The following is a 17,697-nucleotide window of genomic DNA, read 5'->3' as shown; positions in this document are numbered from 1 at the left end:
ATCCCCCACCCACCCTAGAGGTTAGGGGCGAAGCAACTAGCAGATTATAGGAGATTATACAGTAAAATTCTAAAATGATTAGTCCTATAAGGTCAAAAAGGACGCAATGGCTAAAATGATTAGTCCGAATGCGTCGAATAGGACGCACAACAAATTATCAAAAAAAAGTATGTAAACTAACTAAAATTAAAGAAAACTTAGCAGAAACTAAAAATATATAATAAATGCTATAATTAATTATAAATAAGTATGTTTTAATTCATTAATAGAAAAAAGTTAGACCTGGTGTGGAAATTTTTTCCTATTTTTTCCACCTCTGCCATGAAAATATGATTTCATCTGGTCATCGAATTAAGTGAGAGCCCAAGCAATGTAGAGGACAAAACTTGAAGCTCTATTCAAACTCTATACAAACATTTAAAAAGGACAGCACAAAAAAATAGAGTGATAGTATAGGTTTGAATTTGTGCGTCGTTTAAGACCCTATTGTCATTAATGGGTTAAGCAAACAAAAGCGCGTTTTGCTCTATCTGTGAGATATTATGAATGAGATAATGTTAAGATTTGATATTAAGATGAGAAAAATTTACGTTCACAGTCCCTTTAATTTTAGTGATTATGACTGACCTTATTGTTTAATGCATCAGACAACCAACTAAAACCTTTATTTGAACAAACTTTTCCTGGAAGTCTTTAGTTATGATGTGGTGTCAGGCCAAGATCTGATCCTATGACCTTTGCCACAACAAATGGATGTGCTATGTGTTTCATGACAGTCATGAGTTCTCACATTTATAAAAGTTACAACCTGAAATTTTGATGCCAGATTGTGTGAACTTTTACCTGATCAGTCATTGGGATATAGCCAAACTCTTGTTTCATCTTGTTAAAATATTCTGGAGCAATTATTTCAGGTTGTGCCCGCAGTTTTTCAATATCCAATAACAGTAATCCACCATTTAAAGCCTATAGATAAATATAGTGATGATATTTTTATTACTTCTTGATAAACCCTACTAATGCAAAACATTTTAAGAAAAGCACTGAATGAAGGCAAACCTGGCAGTTTCACCCAGGTAAAGATAATTATTAAACAATTTTAATGATAGTTTTAATATGATTTTTAATAAACAGGCATAGTCTTTTTTATTATAGGTTATTAAACTACCTGATAAGGTCCTGTCTGTCCAAAACTTGAAGAACTAACTTTTGCTAGATATTTCAAAGATCTAATGCCGTGGGCTTCACTCCTATCCTTTGCTAAGCCAAATATTTCTTGTCTAAGAATAAAAAAAATCAATCTTTTGCCTTATAATTCAAGCAATATTGTCAAAAACAATTTTTGTTATTTATTTTAGTCCAAAAACAGATAATTATGATTTCAATATATTCAGTATTGTTTATAATAAATACCTGTTCATTTGATTAAACTGATCATGTAACAAGCCTATATCAACCCTATAAAAATAAATAAAAAAAACTAAAATTTTCCTAATTTTTGTAAGACATAACTTTATATTAAACTTTTTAAAGAATTCCACCAACCTTAAGCGCATATCAATATCAAGACGAATGATTTTCTTTATGAATTTTGGAAATTCATGCATTATCAGGAATTGAATGTAGAAATTATCCTGAAAAAAAATATTTTAAAATTAATGATTTTATAACAAACATGATACATAAAGCACTTTTTATACTCTGAGCAAAAGACAACATTTTAACATTAAAACCATTTTTTAAGCAAAGATTTTCCATACAATCTGCCCATCTATTTGTCAATAACGGATAGCTCTTAACATTAATCTTTGCATATTTATCTGTTAGTTTCAAAATTTGTGTGATGACAATAAGGTACAATTCAGACATGGTAGCAATTGTTACCAAAAAGCCTGTATCCATTTGATATTTTAAAATAATGATTCCTTGGATTATAAGGTATTATATTATAAGCAATGCATCTTTAAAAGAAAGTCCTAAAAATTTTGGGAAATTTTGCAACAAATTCAAATAAAATTTGTTTAAACTTTGAAATAGATATTTTGCTTTTTAACCCTTTCCCCAATTCTATCTAGGAAACGAGAAGAGATATCAAGATACACTCAAGGTTGTTTATTTTAAAATTCATGAAGATTGGAATTAATTTTCTCGTATTCATTTGAATCCAGTGGATAGGAACCGGTTCTCATCTATACGAAAAAACTATGTCTAGCATCGTATTATATCCAGCTTTCTATGAATATAAAAATGTACAATTATAAGATTAAAACCAGTTTTTTTAGCCCGTGCCTACGGCACCTAGGGGCTAAAAAACTGGTTTTAATCTTATGATTGTACATTCTATATCCGCGGAAAGTCATTTATAATACGATGCAAGAAATAACTATTCTCGTATTCATTTGAATCCGGTGGATAGGAACCGGTTCTCATGAATACGAAAAAACTATGTCTAGCATTGTATTATATCCAGTTTTCTACGAATATAGAAATGTACAATCATAAGATTAAAACTAGTTTTTTTTAGCCCAGTGGTGCCCAGTGGTGCTTATAATTGTACATTCTATATCCGCGGAAAGCCGTTTATAATACGATACGAGAAATAACTATTATGGCACAGTGATTTATCATTAAAAAAGGAGATAACAATAGAAAACCTAAAAATATAAAATATGGTTGAATTTTCTCAATCAATTAGCTTTATGGTAACTTTTGCAATTAAAAAACTTTAATCTTTCACAGAATAAAATTAAATGAACCCTGAATTTTTAGTAATGATTATAAAGATTTCCTCCCTTATAAATTGTGAGTAACTTACAGTGAATCAACGTGCAATTTTGAAATTAATTATTCTAATATGCTTCAATTAACTATAAGAGCTACTCGTTAAGGCTGGATGTAAAGAACAGGTAATTCTAATAAATACTTAAAAATACTTAAAATTGTGTTTATTTGCACCTGCAATTCTTAAATAATTGTTTACAATACTTTTTAAAAATTATTCCTGAGATTTTAATTAGTGGTTGTATATACAGGGTGTTTTTTTTTAATAAGACAAAAATATTATTTAATTTCTTAATTTCTTCATTGGGTTGGGGAGTTTTGTATAAGAAAAAAATACTTAGCGATTTTTTACAAATTATGCCTTAAAAACCGGGTACCTATGTTTGGAAGATTTTTGGATCATGACAAATTTAAAAGGTGTGCAAAAATGCATACATTTTTAAAATTCAAATTGCGCAGCTTGTGTTAATAGTAGAAAAATGCTATGCATACCGTTAGAATCGTCATATACTCTAGTTTTTGGAAATATATGTTTCATACTTATGCTAGTTGTAGTATAGAAGCTACGTTGGAAAATGTAAGAAAGTTTGAAAAGTTTTAAGTCAGTTGGAACATTTTACCACGTAGCTCCTGAACTATGTGTAGCAAAGGAATAGTTCTTTAATATCTAAAAACCTGAGTTTATGACGATTCTAACGGTGTGCATAACATTTTTCTACTATCAACACAAGCTGGGCAATTTGAATTTGTAATGATCCAAAAATCTTCCAAAAATAGGTACTTTGGAAAAACCGGTTTTTAAGGCATAATTTGTTAAAAATCTCTAAGTTTTTTTTTTATTATACAAAACTCCCCAACCCAATGAAGAAATTAAGATATATATCATTAACTTCTGTCAATAGCAAGTGGGTTAAATTAAGTAAAAATTTTGTCTTATTAAAAAAAACACCCTGTATAAGTATAGAATAGTAACACCTTCATCAGTTTACAAATTAAGATATTATTTTAAGTCTAGATAGATAACAAAATAAAGGAAATAATGTCTTTGTACATCACCATTGATTGATCCAGGTAGAAAACAAAATGATACCAATTGATATCTTGATGGACATGCCCAAGCGTGTTGAATCCTGAAAATTGTCAAAGGTGTCACAGAAAAACACTGGGTTTAAAAGGACTCTCCACAGAAAAAACAACTTTGGATTTTTGAAAATCTAACCTGAAACTATTATTCTCTGTTCAATTTTAGGCATTTTTTGTTTTTGTGGCATCGTGATCGAAGCCCTTTGAAAATTTTGTCCGCCGCCTATTTGTACTACCGCTATAACAATATATTCTACACTTTACCTCCACTCAATATATGTTCGCCGCTAAAGAACATTTTCTCCATTCCAGAGATTTAACTCGCCAACCCCTATTCATTCTCATACGCAATATTCTCTCCCCTCATTACAATTCATGCTACAAATGAAAAAATAAGACAACGTAGCTTGGAGAAGTAGAGAAAAGGCCTAGAACCTGTAAGAAGCTTCACTGCAAAGGGTAACCATATTGGTTCAGTTATTAGTAAGATACTTTATTACACATTGCACAGACAAACAACCTGCTACTTTTATATAAGGATAGAAGTTTACAATGCTATTAAATCTACTCATCAAGTCTTCATATCAAGGATGACAACATCCATAAAAGTGAAGATCTAAAAGCAAAAGGAAGGAAAGACAAAAGAGCAATAACTCTTGTAGAGTGTTAGAACTTGAACAGCAGGACATTGATTTCTAAGTCTAAACACAATTGTACATAAATTTGATGCAAAACTGCGTAAATTTAGGAAACAGTAGGGACATTCTTTCATTTATAGGATTTGATTATAGAGACACCTCGCTTATAATACTGTGCCTTGTTGTCATTATTCCAAAAACCAGATAAATAGGATAATCATACTATATAAAAAAATGTCAAAATGTTAAAAATCAGCAGATTTTAAATGGACGTACATACTTTCTGATTATCGAGTTTCTATGCTTTCTAAATGATACCCAACTGTTAGAGGAATCACCAGGCAAAATCGATAGGACTATTCTAACATGTCTTTTTTAATAATTAAATAATATCCAACAATGACTAAACAATACTAATATTTTTGTAGAAATAAATTGAAGAGTTTGGACAGGGGTCTAATGTGATAAGATAATGGACGATAAATGTATTACATCCCTAATGATAATAAATAAGATTACTCCTTCCAAAGATTAAAATTATTGGTTGAAAAATTTCTCAGTCCCCTTTCCAATGACAATAAAACAACAAGGATGACAACATCCATAAAAGCGAAGCTCTGAAACGGTAGGACAAACGAACATTGACACTTGTAGAGTGCCATAACTGAATAATCAGAATATAAATGTATAAAATTATAAACAAAATTTAAGCAAATTTGTTGAAAAACTACGCTAATACATGATAATATTTAAGGACATACTTACATTTTTAGGAATTGAGTATAGAGATGCTTTGCTTATAACAATGTACTTTGTTGTCCTAGGAATCACTATTCCAAAAATTAGATCAATCGAATGATTCTATCATATAAAAACTTGTTGTTAAAAAAAAGTTAAAATTCAACTTGTTTAAAATTGACGTACGGACAATCTAACGATTATAGAGTTGCTACGTAACTATATACTACAGGATTCACCATGCAAATCGATAGGGCAATTCTAACATACCAGAAGGACAGACGGACCGACCCTAATTATAGAAAAGCTTCGCTTAAAAAAACATAGTAGGCTAAAAGTCATAAAATAAACAGTTTATCGCTACTGTTAGACGCAACCATCTTTATTAAACAAAAATAGTTATTCATCGCGTCGTATTATAGACAGCTTTCCGTGGATATTAAATGGTCCGGCCTAACAATACGGGTATTATTTTTATGATATCTTAATTTGATATTCGTGGAAAATTGTCTGTAATACTTACATTTTTAGGATTTAAGTATAGAGATGCTTTGTTGTCCAAGAAATCAGTATTCGAAAAATCAGATCAATCGAATGATTTTATCATATAAAACTTGTTGTTAAAAAAGTTAAATCAACATGTTTAAAATGGACGTACGGACTTTCTGGTAACGATTATAGAGTTGTTACGCTTTATAAATTGTACCTAACTACTACAGGAATCACCATGCAGAGTTTGAAATTCATAGGACAACTAACATGCCTAAGTTAACGAAAAGAGCTAACCGTTATGGACTGACGGAAGGACTTACTGACGGACTGACCGACCCTAATTATAGAATGGCTTCGCTTTAAAAAAAATATATTATTAGATTATTTCCAGACTTGTTGGCTAATACAAAATTTGTAAAAAGGGGGGGGGGGGATTAATGCAACCATCTCGTAATCAATGTGTAAATGGCACTTAGAATTGAAATTTTGATATGAAAATTTGCATGAGTAATCCTTGGTAGGTCTATTTTCCCTAAATTGAACAAAAAGTTGAAAAAGTAATGGCTAATGGCAGCTCAGCCTTTTAGCTGTTTTTTTCTTATTTTCAGGATAAATTTATCATTAAGGGGGGGGTTTTTAATGCAACCATCTCGTAATCAATGATTAAATAGCACTTAGAATTCGAATTTCGATCAGAAATTTTGCATGAATAATCCTTGGTAGGTCTATTTTCCCTAAATCTAACAAAAAGTTGGAAAAGTAATGGCTAACGGCTGGCGGCTCAGCTGTTTTGCCATTTTATTACTATCTTAAGAGCAAAAAAGTCACGAAACCTATTTTCACATAATACTTTTTCTCACTCAAAAACCTTATCAAACGGTTCTAGCCGGTAGCTGTTGGTACTAGAAATTTAAAAATTGGTTATTGCTATCATTTAACATGAATTAAACCAAAGATATGTTTTAAAAAGTTGATTCCTACGTAATTAATGATGAATTTGCCCTGAAAATAGGCAAAAAACGGCTAAACGGCTGAGCCGCCAGCCGTTACTTTTCCAACTTTTTGTTCGATTTAGGGAAAATAGACCTACCAAGGATTATTCATGCAAAATTTCTGATCAAAATTCGAATTCTAAGTGCCATTTAATCACTGATTACGAGATGGTTGCATTAAAACCCCCCCCCCCCCCTTATGTAGGAATCAACTAGGGTGGCGTGGGGTTATTCTGGTCAATTTTTTATTTCTACCCAAAAAAAACATACTTCCAAAAAACTTTTTATTTTGATCGCTAATGAATGATATGGCAATGATGATGATGCCTGTCTTGGTTCCATTAAGAACTCGCAACTAGAATTTGGTTAAAAATAAGTCTAAAGAACATCCTTTTTTTCATCCAAACTTTTTTTTAAATCATACTTTTTATCATGTCATTATGTTTTTTTAAGCTTTATTCATAAATTAGAGGTAATTTCTGATTCGCATGTATTGGAATTTTTTGACAAAAGTGATTTTTTTCCCTAAAATCTTTTATTTAAAAAATCCTGCCAGTTTTTGTAGCAGTTCTCAATACATTTTTTCTTGTCTCAAATTGGCTAGGATTGACCTACAAGGGTGGTTAAGGTGTCTGAAGATGCAGAATTATTGCCTGACAATAAACTTGAAATGATATGGGGTCTCTAATATTACAACACATTTTATGCAACAGGAATTTTAAAAAATACAAAATCTTGAAGATTTATTTTATATATTGGAGATAGAACCCATATCCTGTAGAGTTTTTGTTAGGGCATGCAAAGAGCTTTCTATAGACACCTTAAACACCTTTCTAGCTTAATCCTAGATGATTTGATATAAAAAGGGAATGATCTGTGTGTCTGTGGCTCAGCCACATGTATTACCACTTTTTAGTAGCTCATCCTCAGGCGGTTCAGCGGATGTGCGGCTGGTGGCAATCTTACCGGCCATTTGACTGAATGTATAAGATCTTAAGTCATATCGCAGCGATACACTATTATTTTGGTAGTGTGAATAGGGCGCTTGCCCATGGGTTTGAATGTGGGGAATGCTCTCTCATGAGTACTGCTTAAAAATAGAATTTAAATAAAATACCCATAAGTATTCTCAACATCAGTGTCAGTATAGAATGCTTTGTCCTTTTACTCCCACAATTATAATACAAATTTATTGAATCCGTGGCGATTCATAAATACCCACGCATGGTATTACAGTGCTTTAACCTAAGAGTAAAGGTTGGTTTTTGATGTTAGATCAATATAAGATCAGTATAGTAAAGTATTAAAAGGAAAGATAACAGTTTAATAAAGTTAATTGTATTTACATATAGATCAGTCAGATATTAATGTTACATAATACTTATAGTAAGTGTGAGTAGCGTAGGATGAGATGTGCCTAAGTCCAAGTCATGATTGTGCATATAGTTAGGCCTCTAACAAAAGTCATATGCACAATATATGCCAAGTACAAAGGAACCTAAATTTAAACTAAACAATGCATGCTAAATAAACTATGCCATTTACCTTCTTAAGCCAGGAGAGAAGAGGGAGAATCAGTTGGTTTGCAAGTTAAATGATAACTGAGTTTTAAAGTGCTTGCAAGCTATAAAGAAAACTAAATATTTGGATTTAGAGTGTTGTCTGTCTGTAGACTGTGTTTGTAAGTTAGCGTGAGCGTAAAATTGTTCATGGTACTTTGGATAAGAAAGTTATCTGAGAAAAAGGTATGGCTCATATACAGAAATAGTTAAATAGATAATTAACAATAGGTATATGGTTGGATATAAACATATAACATTGATAAATTACAATAGGTATATGGTTGGATATAAAATTATAACATTGATAAATTACAATAGGTTTGCCTACATGGTCCATATATATGTGTATATTAATAAGAAACAGGCCAAATAGTGCATAAAGGTTGCCTAATTCTGAGCTGTGATAACTATGACTTTCGCCTTAAAAGTCAGAGGGCAAGCTCTGCTCCAATTAAAAGAAGTGTGTCTGTCAAGGTCAGCGTGTGTATCAAATTATTCATACACATAATTATGACTTACTTAATTTAATTGGGAGGGAAGCTTTTCTTTAAAAATAGCGTTCACATGTTCAATTTATTTGAAACTTAGATGCAGCATCTACAATTTACCATGAATTAAACCAAGTTGTTACTTTTCCAAATTTTTGTTCAATTTAGGGAAAATAGACCTACCAAGGATTACTCATGCAAAATTTCAGATCAAAATTCGAATTCTAAGTGCAATTTACTCATTGATTACTAAGTTGTTGCATTAACCCCCTCCCCTTTATGCTTCGTTTTGTTATTTGTGAAACCGCAGAAATTACTTTAATACTGGAATAGCTATTCATTGACAGCTTTCCGTGGATTTAAATGAAAAATTATAAGATAAATACTAGATTTTCTAGCCCCGTGGAAAATTATCTGGAATATGATGCTATACATGATTGGATGAGAACCTGATCTTATCCTTCACACCCCACCCGAAGGCGTGTTAGGTTAGAAAAAACCCCCCGCAGAAACGGTTTACACAGGATGTACTGGGACCTTATGGTGGTTTCAGAACATGCTTTCCCTAAATTGAGTTAGTAGCTTCCCATAGTAGAAAATTTTAAAATTACTTTTGGTGATCAAATATTACTTTTATTTTTAGACTACCTTCACCTAACCTGCTTTATTGTCTTATTTTGTCTTTCATGTTTATCATGCAAATTCGCTGACATTGCAGATGAAATGACAGATATTGGAGCTTTCTAAAAAGGTCTCTAACATTTTTCTAGCTCTAATACTTTTTTAGATATCTTATTTCAAAGTATTGCTGTAAAATCATCTTTTATACAGCAAAAGTTGAAATATAAAATTAGTTATTTTAGAGAAAATTACAAGTATCTTCATGTAAATCTTTCTAATATTGCTCCAAATTGACCAAATTGGACAGTTAAGGTGCCTAAAACTATCTACTTTCAATGGACAATCCAAATACATAGTTTGTAAGACTATATAAGCTAATAGGAGCATGCTGAAGTGATTTTTAAAAATGCTAAAGGAAAAAATATTTCCTATTTAAAAAAAAAAAAATTGAAATTTAATCGACTTTAGAAAAGATTTTAAGGTAAGTTATGGTTTATAAAGTTGTCACTTTGTAATTAGAAAGCCAATAAAACACAATCATCTGATATTTTGAACCAATAGAAACATATCTTAAGAAAAATAGACATAAACATTGAAAATAAACCAAAAATTGGTTAGAATTTTAATCATTTCTAAGTAGGTTACAAATGTAATCTACTAATTCTAGTAATTTTTTATAAGAAAAGTTGATTGGCTTTTTAGATTTTTTATAACCTTATGAAACAAAATTAGTTTTTGCCACCTTAACTAAAAAAACATAGTAATTAAAAGACTTTGTTGGATGATCTCACATATATTAAAAAAAAACAATTTATTTTTAGGCCACATTTTTTTTTGTTGATAAACACTATTAAGTACTCTAAACTAGTGCTGAGATTTTTAAAAATAATAAATCATAATTAATTTTGAGTTTATTGTACCTTAAAACTCCTTTTACATTATTAAAAATGCCTTAATAGTGATTTTTAATTAAAATTAAATTACATTTGTTTCTTTGATATTTCAATTTAGCCTTCTCCTGTTAACTTTTAAAGTCTCAAAAAGTGTGGATTTGGATTGTCCATTGAATGTAGTTAGTTTTAGGCACCTTAACTGTCCAATTTGGTCAATTTGGAGCAATATTAGAAAGATTTACATGAAGATACTTGTAATTTTCTCTAAAATAACTAATTTTATATTTCAACTTTTTGCTGTGTAAAAGATGATTTTACAGCATTACTTTGAAATAAGATATCTAAAAAAGTATTAGAGCTAGAAAAATGTTTGAGACCTTTTTAGAAAGCTCCAATATCTGTCATTTCAACTGCAATGTCAGCAAATTTGCATGATAAACACGAAAGACAAAATAAGACAATAAAGCAGGTTAGGTGAAGGTAGTCTAAAAATAAAAGTAATATTTGATCACCAAAAGTAATTTTAAAATTTTCTACTATCGGAAGCTACTAACTCAATTTAGAGAAAGCATGTTCTGAAACCACCATAAGGTCCCAGTACTTCCTGTGTAAACCATTTCTGCGGGTTTTTTTTTCTAACCTAACACGCCTTTGGGTGGGGTGTGCCTTATGAATCATTATGTGTCTGTTTCTCTGTACGGCCTTGCTAACCGCTGAACTTATATGGTTCTCCTTTACAGTGTAGCTTCTCATAAGTCCTAGGACAGTTTATAGCTATTTCGGGCAAGGGTATCTTCACCCTCCCTATATTTGGGGAGGATATTTCAGTACTCAGCAAGGTAATCTGAGTGAAAGTGCAAATATTTTTTCTCAGCATTGCTAAAAGAAATAAATCAAAATTATTGTTAAAAAAAGTTTGGACTTTGATAACTTGGAACCAACCATAAAAAATTCAATATATAAATATCCAAAGATTTAATGCTGACCAATGATCGAGAGTAGTTATTTTATTGTCATTGGAAAGGGGACTGAGAAATTTTTCAACCAATAATTTTAATCTTTGGAAGGAGTAATCTTATTTATTATCATTAGGGATGTAATACATTTATCGTCCATTATCTTATCACATTAGACCCCTGTCCAAACTCTTCAATTTATTTCTACAAAAATATTAGTATTGTTTAGTCATTGTTGGATATTATTTAATTATTAAAAAAGACATGTTAGAATAGTCCTATCGATTTTGCCTGGTGATTCCTCTAACAGTTGGGTATCATTTAGAAAGCATAGAAACTCGATAATCAGAAAGTATGTACGTCCATTTAAAATCTGCTGATTTTTAACATTTTGACATTTTTTTATATAGTATGATTATCCTATTTATCTGGTTTTTGGAATAATGACAACAAGGCACAGTATTATAAGCGAGGTGTCTCTATAATCAAATCCTATAAATGAAAGAATGTCCCTACTGTTTCCTAAATTTACGCAGTTTTGCATCAAATTTATGTACAATTGTGTTTAGACTTAGAAATCAATGTCCTGCTGTTCAAGTTCTAACACTCTACAAGAGTTATTGCTCTTTTGTCTTTCCATCCTTTTGCTTTTAGATCTTCACTTTTATGGATGTTGTCATCCTTGATATGAAGACTTGATGAGTAGATTTAATAGCATTGTAAACTTCTATCCTTATATAAAAGTAGCAGGTTGTTTGTCTGTGCAATGTGTAATAAAGTATCTTACTAATAACTGAACCAATATGGTTACCCTTTGCAGTGAAGCTTCTTACAGGTTCTAGGCCTTTTCTCTACTTCTCCAAGCTACGTTGTCTTATTTTTTCATTTGTAGCATGAATTGTAATGAGGGGAGAGAATATTGCGTATGAGAATGAATAGGGGTTGGCGAGTTAAATCTCTGGAATGGAGAAAATGTTCTTTAGCGGCGAACATATATTGAGTGGAGGTAAAGTGTAGAATATATTGTTATAGCGGTAGTACAAATAGGCGGCGGACAAAATTTTCAAAGGGCTTCGATCACGATGCCACAAAAACAAAAAATGCCTAAAATTGAACAGAGAATAATAGTTTCAGGTTAGATTTTCAAAAATCCAAAGTTGTTTTTTCTGTGGAGAGTCCTTTTAAACCCAGTGTTTTTCTGTGACACCTTTGACAATTTTCAGGATTCAACACGCTTGGGCATGTCCATCAAGATATCAATTGGTATCATTTTGTTTTCTACCTGGATCAATCAATGGTGATGTACAAAGACATTATTTCCTTTATTTTGTTATCTATCTAGACTTAAAATAATATCTTAATTTGTAAACTGATGAAGGTGTTACTATTCTATACTTATACAGGGTGTTTTTTTTAATAAGACAAAATTTTTACTTAATTTAACCCACTTGCTATTGACAGAAGTTAATGATATATATCTTAATTTCTTCATTGGGTTGGGGAGTTTTGTATAATAAAAAAAAAACTTAGAGATTTTTAACAAATTATGCCTTAAAAACCGGTTTTTCCAAAGTACCTATTTTTGGAAGATTTTTGGATCATTACAAATTCAAATTGCCCAGCTTGTGTTGATAGTAGAAAAATGTTATGCACACCGTTAGAATCGTCATAAACTCAGGTTAGGTTAGGTTAGGTTAGGTTAGGTTAGGTTAGGTTAGGTTAGGTTAGGTTAGGTTAGGTTAGGTTAGGTTAGGTTAGGTTAGGTTGTTCTTACCCACCTTTCTAGGTTAGGGGACCTAACCTAGGCATAGAAATATCAGTCTGGGAACTTTAGCATTTTGTTAGCAGATACCTTATGGCATAAGAAGCATTTGCTAGTGAAAAAATCCCTAAAAAGTTTGGTTAGGCTAGCTTAGATTAGGCTTCAAAAGTACGAAACTCAACTCAATAGAGAAAATGAGTATCAAAAAAAAAAGTGAGTTGGGCTAATATCTCCAAAACTATTAACACCACAATGAACTTTGCTTAAGATGATTTTCTTAAAATAAAAAAAGAAATTTTTCATATTTTATGGTCGCCAACCATTTTTTGACTCCTTCAACCACTTATGGTTTTTTTTAACCTAGACTCCAAAAAATAGACCATATTTTGAAAATAGAATATTATCTATAAATTTTACCAGGTTAAGTATTTTCATAATTTTGGCGCTGGTTGACCGATTTGGACATTTTAAGTTTCTAATGATATCAGCTCGACGAGCTGGTCATTTTTGCTCCTTCTCAAGGCAGTGATTGGCGGCCTCTGGCGGCCTCCAGCCTCAAAAAACCGATCAAAAATGAAATTTTGATGTTTAAAAAATCGTAGCTCAGCTCCTAATTGACCAAAATTTTTGGTTTTTATATTTTTAGAATTGTCAGACCTTCAGTTATAACATACTAAAAGGACAAAGCTGTAGCTAAAGGTTAAAGTTTCGAAACCCTGCATTGAAAGTGGAAAATGGCTATATTTTGACGATAAGATCCTACAAAACTTAATTTCTTGTTTGTCTATTGAGATATAGAAACCATTTATTGTGCATATGCATTTCTCATAATTATCAACAACCTCCATTTGATTTTTTGAAAATCGGTCAACCACAACCTAACCTAACCAAACATTGCTGGTTTTACCTAAATAGCATTCTAGCTCCAAGGATTTTTAAGATTTTAACAAAATTTCAAAACTTGATAAAAGACTTATTTATTTGCCATTATTGTACAACATACCAATGCCATATCTCAAATATGGCAAGTTTGAGGCTATTCTAAAGTTTTCATGTTTTTTACTGATTTTTTATGTTACAACAATGTAATTCTTGTTTGTCTATTGAGTTATTGAAACCATTTATTGTGTATATACATTTTTTTATAACTATGTACCATCTCCAAGTGATTTTTTGAAAATCGGTCAACTCAAACCAAACCTAACCAAACTTTGTTGATTTTTCCCTTCTAGCCTTCTAGGTCCAAGGCCTTTGAAGATGTTTAAAAAATTCTAAATCTTGTTGATAAATATATATATTTTCTATTATTGTACAACAAATGAATGCCATAACTCAGAGGTTGCAGGTTTGAGGCCCTTCTAAAGTTTGATGTTTTTGAAATTATTTTCTTATCCATTTTTCCCTGATAAAAATGATAATATGTGTTAGAAAATTTTGTCTTTTACATTTTTAGAAATGTCTGACCTTCAGTTATAACATGCTAACAGGTCACAGCTCTAGTGGAAGGTTAAAGGTTCTAAACCAAGCATTGAAAAAAAAAATTATGGTTTTTTTGGCAGTAAGCTCTTTTAAACACAATTTTCCTTTTTGTCTATTAAGATATTGAAACAATATATAGTGCACAGTCATTTCTCATAATTATGTATCATCTCCAATTGAGTTTTTGAAAATCGGTCAACTTTAACCTACCTAACCAAACATTCCTGGTTGTACCTAACCAAACCTTCTAGCTCCAAGGTCTTTAAAGATTTTTTAAAAATTTCAAATCTTGTTGATAGACTTGTTTATTTGCTCTTATAGTACAACAGATCAAGGGCAAATCTGAAAATTTGCAGGTTTGAGGCTATTTTAAAGTTTTGATGTTTCTAAGATTTTTTTTACTTTTCAACCACTTAATTCTTATTTGTCTATTGATATATTGAATCTTTTTTTGTGTGTTTATACATTTCTCATAATTATCTACCACCTCCAACTGATTTTTGGAATGTCAGTCAACTCAAACCTAACCTAACCAAACATTGTTGATTTGTCCCTACTAGCCTTCTAGCTTCAAGGCCTTTAAAGATTTTTAAAAAATTTCAAATCTTGTTGATAGACTACTGTATTTCCTATTATTGTACAAGAAATTAAGTTTATATCTTAAAGGTTGCAGGTTTGAGACCCTTTTAAAGTTTGACTATTTATTAAATTAATTTTTCTTTATTTTTCTCTAAAAATGGTAATATGTGTCACAAAATTTTGGTCTTTACATTTTTAGAAATTTTTTAAGCCTCTAGAAGCATCTACACATCAAGGGGAATCCGATGGTGTTATCGGCTGACCGATTTCGGCCGATTAAAATCCGATAAAAAGTTAGTTTAGCTAACAAAATGTACTTAAGTTTAAAAATCTTGTCATTTCCCTATTTATTAACGGATCTACACGTTTTAAGTGTCAAATGATATCAACTCAACGAGCCCGTCAAAAATGCCTGATGTAAACGTGGTCGTCAGAGGCCTCTGGCGGCCTCCAGCCTTGAAAAACTAAAAAAGATTTATTCTTTCTAAAATCTTTAGTTTTCAACGGATTTTAACGTTTTAAGCCTCTAGAAGCATCTACTCATCAAGGAGAAGCCGATGGTGTTATCGGCTGACCAATTTTCGCCGATTAAAGGCCGATTTCGGCCGATTAAAGTTGACCAATTTTAGAAAGAATAAATCTTTTTTAGTTTTTTGAGGCTGGAGGCTGCTAGAGGCCTCTGATGACCTGGTTTACATCAGGCACTTTTGACGGGCTCGTCCCGCTGATATCATTAGATACTTAAAACGTGTAAATCCGTTAATAAATAGAGAAATGACAAGATTTTTAAACTTATGACATTTTTGTCAGCTAACCTAACCCAATATTTTTGGTTCTAAATATTCTAAAACCGTTGGTTATGAATGGTTTCAAAAAAAAAAAAAGGATTTCAATTCTACTCCTAAAGACCTTTTGAAAAAGATACATGAAGCTGTATGTGTGATTTAATAAATTTTTGACATAACCAAACCATTAAACCATTTTGTATCTCGGTTGTTTACCAACAGATTTTAAAAATTCAAATTGATTTAAAATCAGTAAAAAAATTCAGGAATGTTTTAGTTTAACCATTTTTTATTTCTTTAAAATTTTTAAAAAAATTTTTATTCATTGAGATCAAATTTCACATTTAATCTAACCAAACATTGAACCATTTTGTATCTCGGTTGTTTATAAACCGATTTTAAAAATTCAAATTGATTTAAAATCAGTAAAAAAATTCAGGAAACTCTTAGTTAAACCATTTTTGATTTATAAAAAAAATTTAGTTTTTTTTTATTTTGTTTTTATTGCAGGTATCAGGTTTCGAGGCTAGGTATTTGCAAAACAATTTCCCACCCCCAACTCAACTCAATGCTCTCTATTCAGTACTCAAATTTTGCTTATAACAACACATGTGAGTTTATAAATAGGGTGTAATTTGTAAATCTATGTTAGTTAATTTTTAGATGTCAACATAGAAACATCTCCATAAACTTAGGAAAAAAAGGAGCTTGGCCAATTTTTTCTTTTTACATTTCCCCCCCGCAGAGAAATCCTTGACAGAAGTCAGGGTGCCTACTGTCGTCGCAGCTGTGCTTTAGGCTTGGGATGGTCCCTTTAAGTGGCAGTATCATATGGCTGGAGATGTCTTAATTGTTCACCTATTTTAGCTAAATATCAATTAAGTCTTGACTGGGTGAGCTGTCCCGGAGACTCTTTTATTTTTTATAGGAGGGTTTCTAAATAGGTGAAGAATTAAGCTACATATGATATTGTTTAGATAGACAAGGTAGTTAGATGTTAGAGGTTAGGTTTTTGGGGGACTTTTAATGCTAAGCTGTAGGGGTAGCTTATCCACTAGAGTGGAAATTCAGGCCAAAATCTGAATAGGGCAAGTAGGAGTTATGGTTACTTGGATGCAATCGCCAAGTAGCTGCCATGCCCTGTGGGTAGGCCCTCCTTGTCTGAGCTTTTAAAGTCATTGAAATCCATATGAAAAAAATATGGGTATACATTTTGATAGACAGAATGTGTATTATTATAAATTTCAATATTTTATATATTTTAATATTTTCTAAATTTTCCACCAAGTAAACTTTTATAAATTTACAAAAAAATATCATTTGGCTGTACTTTTCTGTATTAGGTTAGATTTCTTTCTAAAATCTTTAGTTTTCAACGGATTTTAACGTTTTAAGCCTCTAGAAGCATCTACTCATCAAGGGGAATCCGATGGTGTTATCGGCTGACCGATTTTGGCCGATTAAAGGCCGATTTTTGCCGATTAAATGTTAGGTTAGTTGACAAAATGTACTTAAGTTTAAAAATCTTGTCATTTCCCTAATTATTAACAGATCTACATGTTTTAAGTGTCAAATGATATCAGCGCAACGAGCCCGTCAAAAGTGCCTGATGTAAACGTGGTCGTCAGAGGCCTCTGGCGGCCTCCAGCCTCGAAAAACTAAAAAAGATTTATTCTTTCTAAAATCTTTAGTTTTCAACTGATTTTAACGTTTTAAGCCTCTAGAAGCATCTACTCATCAAGGAGAAGCCGATGGTGTTATCGGCTGACCGATTTTCGCCGATTAAAGGCCGATTTCGGCCGATTAAAGTTGACAAATTTTAGAAAGAATAAATCTTTTTTAGTTTTT

At 31.3% G+C, this 17,697-nt stretch overlaps 1 protein-coding gene across 1 annotated transcript in view; it reads right to left on the bottom strand.

Moving 5' to 3' along the window:
• LOC145304367 (xyloside xylosyltransferase 1-like) overlaps window positions 1–1,607 on the bottom strand; it is a 28,180-nt gene extending 26,573 nt beyond the window's left edge. The window contains exons 1-4 of the mRNA XM_080146233.1: window positions 1,546–1,607; window positions 1,414–1,458; window positions 1,169–1,280; window positions 844–966 (exon numbers count right to left, since the gene is read on the bottom strand). Of these exons, the coding sequence (XP_080002359.1) occupies window positions 844–966; window positions 1,169–1,280; window positions 1,414–1,458; window positions 1,546–1,607 (342 nt within the window). The remainder of the gene's footprint in view (window positions 1–843; window positions 967–1,168; window positions 1,281–1,413; window positions 1,459–1,545) is intronic.
• Window positions 1,608–17,697: the final 16,090 nt, after the last annotated feature.

This window comes from Acartia tonsa, chromosome 13 (genome assembly GCF_053477335.1).
Source record: "Acartia tonsa isolate MP-2025a chromosome 13, ASM5347733v1, whole genome shotgun sequence".
NCBI lineage: Eukaryota > Metazoa > Arthropoda > Copepoda > Calanoida > Acartiidae > Acartia > Acartia tonsa.
This window is presented reverse-complemented; position numbering and strand designations above follow the sequence as displayed.